Source organism: Trypanosoma theileri (genome assembly GCF_002087225.1).
Source record: "Trypanosoma theileri isolate Edinburgh chromosome Unknown TM35_Tth_15_V1, whole genome shotgun sequence".
Classification (NCBI taxonomy): Eukaryota; Euglenozoa; class Kinetoplastea; order Trypanosomatida; family Trypanosomatidae; genus Trypanosoma; species Trypanosoma theileri.
Genome location: NW_021639857.1, coordinates 220,252 through 229,908, shown reverse-complemented (window position 1 = coordinate 229,908; position 9,657 = coordinate 220,252). Strand labels below are relative to the sequence as shown.

At 43.3% G+C, this 9,657-nt stretch overlaps 1 protein-coding gene across 1 annotated transcript; it reads left to right on the top strand.

Moving 5' to 3' along the window:
* Positions 1 to 8,998: 8,998 nt before the first annotated feature.
* TM35_000151880 (uncharacterized protein) lies at positions 8,999 to 9,655 on the top strand (the record flags this gene model as incomplete). Its single annotated transcript, XM_029025840.1, has 1 exon — positions 8,999 to 9,655. A coding segment is annotated over one exon (657 nt), but the record flags the coding sequence as incomplete, so codon positions are not given.
* Positions 9,656 to 9,657: the final 2 nt, after the last annotated feature.

The window sequence follows — 9,657 nt, the reverse complement described above, 5'->3', positions numbered from 1 at the left end:
ATAATAATAATAATAATAATAATAATAATAATAATAATAATAATAATAATAATAATAATAATAAAGTGTGCATAAGAAGTACTTTGCGGGACAAACGCGCGGTCAACACCTACCACAACAACCCCGCCACAACCCTGGATAAACACCAATTCAATTTCAACTAAAAGCTTCGTTTTACCAAAAAGAAAAATTCAGAGATTTTTTTTTCCTCTCATTCTTTGGAAATGATAATATTACTAGTCCGTGTCTTTACGCATAAAAGCTGGCAGCGCGCATTCGGGCGTTATGAACCACTTTTCTTCTTCCTAGATGGTTTTTTTCTAAAGCAAAGCAAGGGCGCGGAACGCCAGCGATTAACGGGCGGGGTGGCGACAGCAGACCGCTCCAAATAAAAAAAAAAATACAGAAACAGCCCAAAAACGCAAAAACCAAAAAAAAAGAAATAAAACCATCTAGTTGTTCGAGTTTCCTCTTCTTCGCTCAGACCCCCCAAACTTTGGGATGCACCTTCTGCCCCTCCAACCCTGGAAACGCACGTGGGTTAACTGGAAATTTAGAAAACCAACACCCTAGAAAAAAAAAGTGGGGGTTTACTGCTTATGCGCGCGCGTGTTCGAGATAAAAAAAATGGTCGGGGCTGCTCTGGAAGGAATGCCGGCGACAACCGTGTTTCACGCAAAATCGTTTTTTTTTTTTCATTCGGCAGGCACGGTTTTGCTGATATAAAAGTAAACAGAGAAATAAGGAAGTAATACAAACACTTGAAACAATTAGCGCAATGTTAATTATCAGTTGTTTTGCCAAGCATTCGGTTGAAGGTTCATGAAATATTTACCGTGATTCCCCGAAAAAGAAAAGTATACTTACGCCAAAAGATTTTTTTTTTTAAACGATTTCCGAAACTGTGGGGTAAGCCAATTGTATAGTAAAACCATTTTTTAACAATCATCATCGTGTTTTCTATTAGCGTTGCATTTTCCCAACGAAAATAAAGTTCATGTTTAAGAACTTGGGCCATAAGTATTATCTAATTGTTTTTTCCAGTTGACGAACGCGAGAAATCCATTGCCTTTCCTCAGCGGCAGTACCTTGACCCATAATGGAAACCCATTCCATGTCTGTTTTCTGAGGTGATTTAAAGAATAGTTTAAATGAAATGTTTCGTTAATACAGTAAGTTTTTTTTTTTTATAACGGCTACCATGCTACGTTGCCCGCGTTCTTGTCATTCTAGCTTCGCGCGGATTATGACGAATGGAAACCCAACGCGTGAACCATGTTTTATTATATATATATATATATATATATATATATATATATATATATATATATATATATATATATTGGTCGACTTGATTCTGTATATATATATTTTTTGGTTGTGGTTCTTTGCCTGTTGGTGGCTTCAGCCATTTTGCATAGCGCAAGTTGAAAGTGCGTAACATAGGAAAAGTGAACATGGGAATCAACTCAGCGAGTATTTCAGAAATTTATTTTCTTCAAAGCAGTCTGGAGTTTCCAAAGAAGAACGTTAGCGGGACAAAGCAGCGACTAGGGGAAGTCTTGCCTTCGTAGAAAGTAACTAAAATGCTTTGAAATCCTCCTAACTACTCTTAAAAAATGGGTTTGTTTTTTCTTTTGTGATAAAATAAAATAAAAACATTGGCGACACCAGCATCCTTGTTGGCAAATCGCCTATTCTCTTTTGCGATATCGTGTCAACAAGCATACACTCACACGACGAAGCCCCTCGAGAAATTGAAAAAATTCTTGGCCGTGCCTTTGCCGTCCTTTTTCCGCGTTCAATCTTGCCAAAATTTCCTCCCTTTGGGGGTTTGTCGTTCGTTTCTTGATTTTTCCTTTTTCTGCCCCATTGGCGTTTGTGTGGTACTCTTTGCCGGAATATATTATACCTTGGCTTTTTTCCCAAATGAAGGATGGGAAATGATAAAATCAAAAAAGAGTTTCCCCCAGCCTACGGAAATGCCACATTGGACCTTTCCCTAACAGCAACCGTATGGATGATTCCAAGACGAGCCCTTGTTATCCAAAACCATTAATACTGGCGAAGAGGGGGAACTGAAATGTCCTTTTCATCTTCCTCTCCCCATGCCCGCCATCACAAGCATTACCACCCCTTTATCAAATCTACATTTTTGGTGCCTTGCTCACTCACACAGCGCCTGCCACCAAACTTGGGGGAAGTCCGCAATTTCTCCAGAGCGGAAACAGGGTATTGCTGGCTAACAATTGCACGAATCTCCCGGATCCGAAGTCCTGCACTTTCCCTTGCGGCATGAAGCACGCGCAATTCAGTTCGCAGTTGAGTTCCCAATCGGGCGCGTCCTTTGAATACCCCCTCGCTAAGGGCATATGCCCGAGACCCAAAACATGCCCACATCTCATTGTAGGCTGGGTTTGGTTTAGCTGGTATAGAATAAAAACGGACCGAAGGCAGAACAAAAGATATCCTCTTGTGGTGTTTGGAAGGGACCCCAAAGCCTCATTAAAGGTGTGAATGGTTTCCCCGTGGCAAACCATGCATTCTCCCGCTCCTTTCTTTCCTGTTGAGACCCTATACTGCACGAGTATCCCACCCACATGTCTCCAGGAGGATCTTCTTCTGGACTCCCATTTTGGCTTTTTTGCCACATCAATTTATTCTATTCCCCTACGGTATTGGCTGTGTTTCTACCCTCACTGGCAGATGTGGGGTGCAAGGGTGTCATTTCCATGGTGCTGTGCCGTTGTACGGTTCTGCGGGACACTTTGTTGGGGGTTTTCTGTTTTCAACATTTCATGTCTCTTATTTTCACGCTGTATCAGCAATTCAAAAGCCTTTCGAGTTCGGATTATCTTTCCACTTGCAAGTTCTGTTGCATTTTCTTTCCATTTGCCCCTGGCATCTCCTGGAATGATACATTTGTGTTCTGCTCTGCTAGGAAACTCACCTCCTTTAAATTACGCTGATGGTGGTTGTGCAATATCAATTCTTGCCCTTCGGGGGCCGTCCATTCAGCAGCCAAAACGGAATGAACTATTTCAAAGAGGCAGGGGGAAACTTAGCGCGCCGCTGCATGACAAACGCGGTTAATTGAGTAACGCGCTGCTTCCCGAATCAAAACCCTACCCCCAACACTTTATGTAACCCGTGCGTTACTTTCAAACGTAAAGATTCTACCAACACGACAACTCTGGCGCGGAGTGGTCGCAGATTTGAATTCAAAAAAGAAAACAATAGTACCGCCATGCCGCAGAATATTTTCCAATCTGGAACGTGCTACTCGACAGTTTTACTTCCCCGCAGAGAGACTTTATCGCCATAGTTCGTTTCACTTTAATACTATTAACCTTCAAAACTTTAATTTTTTCAGGATCAAGATTAAGATCAGTCAAGTAAAAAAAAATTTATTTATTTTATATAATGAAGAAACGCAATATATTACAGTTTCTTTTGGAAGTTTTTAAAAACAAACACCGCACCTTTGCCGCTCTCATTTAATAGCCGCGCTTTAAATGGGAGAGCAAAAAGTTGCAACGCCCCACAAAAGCAAAGAAATGGAAAACCACTAGCCGTTAGAGCCGGTGCGGTTTTTCTTTCGACATAAGGGGGAAAATAGAAAATGACTGAGAAGGCGCACTGGTTACTTTTTAGTGGAAAATGAGGCAATTTGCTTTGGCAGGGTTTCTTCGCCATGGGCGGCGGGCATGGGGCCAAACCCAGCGCATAGTAGAATTTCCCCTCTGCCTTTTTTTTTTTTTCTGGAACTAGTTTATTCCCTGCTTCGCTCCAAAAAGAGATAATACCAGCCTTATTTCTAACCTTTCCTGCCGCAAAATTGGCCTCCTCTACCCAATGTCATCCGGCCGGCTGCGATACCGAGGGAAAGCTCTGCAGGTGCGCCCTTAATTCCTCAATGGGCCCTTCCATTGTTTTTTTTTTCTTGTGTGTGTGATCTCTGACGTTTTGATGTTCTTGACGGAACGTGTGGCGTCAGGCTATGGGTTCTTTTTATTCTCATTGGACGTCTTACGTGTATTTTCCTAGAAAGATAGCGAAATAATAATTTTGTAGCAAAGAATTAAAAAGTAATAAAGTTTGCGAGAAACACGATTCTGCATCCTCAGAAAAACTAGCCCTGCGAAGGTCCAACGCGCTTAATAATTATTAGAAATTGAAATATATTATAGAAAAAAAAAGACAAACCTTATCTTGGTCTAAAATCCTTTTAGAAGTTTAAATGGGAACCCTGCTGGGGAAACATTTCCCAATTCGCATGTTAGTAGACAACGGTTCGAGAATCAATTTGAGATTAATTGGTATAAGGATCTGCGGCGTCTTAGTGGGGTGTACTGTTGCCCTTCTTTCTGTGGCGACGCTTTTTCTCCCGCCTTCGGAAGCGTCATTCACACCAAGTTGTTTCAAACCAAGCATGGTGTGAAAGACAGTAATGGTTCTTCGTCAGGTTACCTAAAGCGAAACGCAACGGGAGTGACGCGGACTCAATCCGCCGCACTTTGTAATAAATAATATAATGAAGAGATTGTTTTTTATTATTTAAAACGGGGATATCATCCCAGTTAAGCTTTTGGTGTTTTTCCTTTCTGCACTAAAATCCTTTGGGGTTGCTGAAAAGGATCGTGGTGGTGTGGTACACGTTTTCATACGAAAATAGTTTTAAAGACAGAGCCAGCATCTCTTAATGGAAATATGGTGGCGAAGGCAAGAATCCACCTGGGATCCTGATTGAACGCTGCGATGGCTTACATTGCAGAAACCTTCACTGCAAGGGAGGAACCCAGTTAATAGGAATAGGCGCCAACGTACGTTTTTTTCTATGTGGCCATAATGTTCCACTTAATTCTCGTCGGAATGACAAACGGTAGGAAAGGTATGCGATTGGCGGACGGACAAAGTAGCCCAACGCCAGAAGTAGAAGATCCTAAAGAATGTTTTATGACCAATTGATGGCATGGCCATCGCTAAATAAGCGATGAACAGATTATATTGTGTAATATGGCTATTGGCGATTGTGATTCGGTAGAAACATAGATTTGATAATTTTTCCGGACCCCGCTGCCATGGCAAAAGGGCAAAAGACCAAAACTTCAGCCCCCCCTCCAAAAAAAAAATATCTCCTTTACTGTACACTTTCTGGAGATTAGAAGAATAAAAGAAATAGAGAAATATATTGTATTTGGAATCGGAATGGATGACCGGTTGGGGACGCGATTGGGTAAAAGTGGGAAATCCTCTTTTTGAACCCTTACCGTGACACCAAAAAACATCCGGTATTTATGATCCTCTTCCATACTGCACTTGAAGGTGTAAAGGCAACTTACCCAGATAAGTAAAAAAAAGGTGACGTCTAATTGACGGATCCCAGTTCACTTCCGTCACCAAAGCACCTCTCCACCCTTGTCAAAATGCCAAGGGCCATTGAAAGACGATTCTGTTGAACTAGCTCCCTAATCCAGCGCTACAGCATTACAGCGTCCGTAAGTGGTGGTTGTAAAGAGTCTTAAAGCAAGCTTGGGACCGATGATGTTTAAATTAAAGAATGCTTGATGCTGATAATTGTTATAATAAAGGATGACCCAAAAAGGTTTCACAGATCGGGATGTGGCCATCTGGGGCGTGGGTTTTTACTGATTTTCTTTCTTTTCTTCCTGGCTGAGGCGAAAATGGAGCCGCTTTGAGCAACTTGCCTTTTGTTTAATAAACTTTATTCTCTTCTTCAGAGCTCAAAACGCCATGAAGCACCCACAGAAATGCCATTGGCAACCGCACGCCGCAGCATCTAGAAGAATATAGTGGGCGATACAGTACTAAAAGAAGATTTTATTTCTGCCAAGACATGAATACAAAGATTCTGAACACAATGGTGCTGGAAAATGTCACCTTTGGCGCGACTATGCTAATCAGATATCCTTTTGGTGGGTGGGCAAAGCGGGTGGAACCCCATTCCCTTCAGCAAAGAGTTAACAGTAACCCCCCCCCCCCCCCCAAAAAAAAAAAAAAAAAAAAAACCCTTCACGATAACAATAGCAGCACGCAGAATCTGTTAGAAGAATCCCATTTTCCCGTTCTTGGCGCGACGCCTGCGGCCCAAGAAAAGCGAGATTAATCTCCCACCTTCGGAACTTTCGCACGAAGAATCCAGCCGAAGAGGAATTGAAACGACGGCAGAAAGCCAAAGAAAAAATAAAGTACTCACGATTTTCAACGTTCACGCTGTGCGTTCAAAACATGAAATAGGGGCAGGGGTAGGTATTCTCCCTTTGGGTGGCGCCAAGGGTTGGGACATGACTTCGCTGCTTATTGAAAAAAAAAGAAAATAAGGCACCGCAAGCCACAGATAAACTTTTTTATACGATGGAAATGAGGGAAAAAAAGAAAACCCCGACATTCCCGCTAGAGGCAAATTTACATAAAAAAAAACAATGATCCTTGGCATTGGAAAACCAAAGAAAGAAACGATAATTGGTGTGGGAGAAACAGTTTCCACACTTCCACCCCTTAACGTAGCTTGTCCGAAGTTGCAGTGGCTCGAGCGAGCGGGGAACGCAGGAAACGGCGACCGTTAAACGATTTAACCTCCGAAACGCAGCAGTTGTGTAAAACTGTGTGCTCCCATATTCTTGAATACGCTGTAAGAAACATAGGAGAATCAGATATCGGTATAATGAGAGAGTTTTGAAAGTAGGGCGTTGTGCACATCAGCAAACGCATTAAACACAAGGAGGCCCAACCGCAACCAACTAACCGTCAGACCCTCTCAGAAACTGAAAGGGATAGCGGAGCGGAAGGAAAGAGATCGGGGAAGAGACGCTTTAGGAAGAAATCGGACCACATTCTTTTCAAAGTGGAATGATCACTCCCCCAGAAGATATTCAATCCATCGAGGGAAAGGCAAGGAAGGCAACCTGGGCGTACGCTTGTTTAAATGTCACTCTTCGGATCCATCCCCTCCGCTGTTCCTAAATTGATTTTTTTTTTTTGTTTTCTCTTTTTTTGTCTTCTTTATTGGTTCCTAAAATTTCTTCTTTTATTGATTTCCCATTTAAATTTTTTCCATTGTGTACTGTTTGTGGGGTGCGTTGTTCGCGTTTCCTTCCCTCTTCCTTCTGGATCTCGAATGGGCGGCCGGAGGGCTTGGCCTTGGGGCTTTGATTTTCTCATTGGAAAAGGTGAACGGATCATACCATCTCCTCTCTATTTTCTTCCTCTTAATTAAGGGTGGGTAATTTCTCTTTCCCTCCGTTGCTTCGGTTGGTGCCGGCCTTCGGTGTCGGCTGGCCGCTTTGCATCAGCAGAGGTCCTCCAAAAGGAGATTGCCATGCAAACCCAAAATTTAAGAAAGAAACAAGGATCACTTGAAATTCCACGTGATCTGTTCTTGCTGGATCTTTCTTTATTTCTTCCAGCGCCTCTTTTGGCATATCGCCGCCGCCCCTTCCCTCCTCATTTCAAGGGGCGCCGCGTTCCTTTAGATCGTTGGACTCGCGCAAATTTAATGGGAAACCGCGGTGGCTAGCAATGTTTCTGAGGCTGCGGTAATTTCTGCTTTGGGCGGTGCTTGGGGGCAACGCCCTTTGGGTATTTCAGCTCTTCTGCCGCGTTCCGGTCTCAACCTTTGGGGTTGAGGATTTGCACTGTTACAGGAAATGTGCGGAGTTGATCTTTCGCCACGCTTAGGGTTTCCATTTTTTTTTTTTGTTTGGCCACTATATCATGTAATAATCTTTTTTTTTTTTTGAAGTTTCTGAAAGAAATCGCAGCGGTTTTCATCGCTGAACATCGCGAAAACCGCACATTCCATGCAACTTTCTGCAAAATACTAAGGCATTTTCTTACTTATCTATCGTGTAATTTGGCTTCTTGCTAATCTTACCGCTGAAACCCAATCGCCGTTGGCAACACCTGCATCTGCCAGAGAGACGTCATAACGCACAAGAAAGGGTTCTCGTTTTATCGCCCGCCCACCGCCGTCGTGCCTTTCATGATCTTCTCTCCTCCCCTCCCTATTTCTTCCTTATAAATTACATGCCGTGGCATTTTTAAAGTTCTATTTTTCACTTTGGCCACTATGAAATGCGATTGGGGCACCTTTGCTCGCGCTATGCGTGCCCAGTGCCCGTTGGCGTTTCTTCTTTTTTTTTGGCATTTACTTGGCGCCAGTGAGGGTCCTATTTGTTTTCCAACTCATTCATAGGTGTGGCGATGTTTTTCTTAGTTCGATGCGATTGGGAAATGTTGTTATTTGATTTCGCCCTGACTGTTGGCATGCTCTCTGGGTGGGGTTGGTTTCGCTTGAAATTCCAATCCGAGGGTCTTCTGGAATTGGATGGGCTTTCCTCCCTTCCCAGAGGAACGGCGCCGGCCATAGCAAAAAGCACCAATCCCTCAGGGGGTACTTCCGTCGGTGAAACAAAGCGGCGGGAATAGAGAGCGAGCGGGTCCAATAGTTGCGGGCGTGTTTTTTCGCCGCGCCCGCGTTGGCCGGTTGTGTGGTGGGGTGTGTGGGCGAATTCGTGGGCGCCCTTGTTTTGGGATGGGGGTTGTGTCGGGTTGGGTGGCGCGCTGGTGTTTGTGGAGAAGAGGAACTATTTCGCCAATGGAAGAAGGATGCGAGTACACGTCCAGTGCGAACTGTGTACGCGGGATTGGAGGGACGTGCCTCAACGCCAACACCACCTGTTGCATCTCCATCTGTACATGATGGTAGTAACAGTGACCGTAACCATATGAATGGTGATAAGCAGGATATTAATCATAATAACAATGATTATATTAAAAAGAAAGCAATGATGATTTTTCTTTTGTGTTTTGTGTTCTGTTTAAAGATTGATGATGTGCTGACTCTACTAGTCTTGTTTCTGTTGTTCTTCATAGTTGCTGTAACTGGATCACCTATAATCCACATTGTTGACTGTTTCAAAATTTTGTGTCTACAATCTTCCACATGTAGATATTTACATTATTATAAAATATAACCATGAGCACGGAATCTGAATTACAGGCTAAATATAGTGATGCCGTTAAGCGCTGGGAGGCTGCCAAGGAGGCCACTGTAGCTTCCAGGGTCAAAAAGGATGAGAAAGAGGGGCTAGCGAATGAAAAACCATGGGGAAGCAGGGAATGGTATCTTGCTAAGGCGGAATGCAGCAAAGTATGTATTGACTGGGAGGAAAAAAGAGAACAAGAATATTCGGCTGAGCATAAAATGTGTGAGGTCGCAGCAAACTTAATGATCCACGAGCACGGAGGTGATTCTAAGGAAGTACAGATCGCTATGGGGCGCAGAGAGCTAACCAGTATGAAGGAGTTTGTATATTCTTCCTTTTTCCCATATTGGACAGCGTGGGCCAAGTTAAACCATAAAGCTCGTATGCTTTACTGGCAACTCAATGCCAAAGGCTGTGTTGCAGCTGCAGATGATATTGATAGGGCAAAGGATGATTTTCTTTATCGTATAGCAAACGAATCTAATGGTTCCGGCTTTCGCGAAGCTTGGAATGCGGCCGTTAAAGCTCTGGATAAATGGGAAAAACAAAATGACTGTACCGATTGGGATGAGACCAAATCAAAGTACGATGCCGAATTGGAAAAGTGGAAAGAGTTTCAACCGAAAGGGGAGGAGTATGCACTTATTCT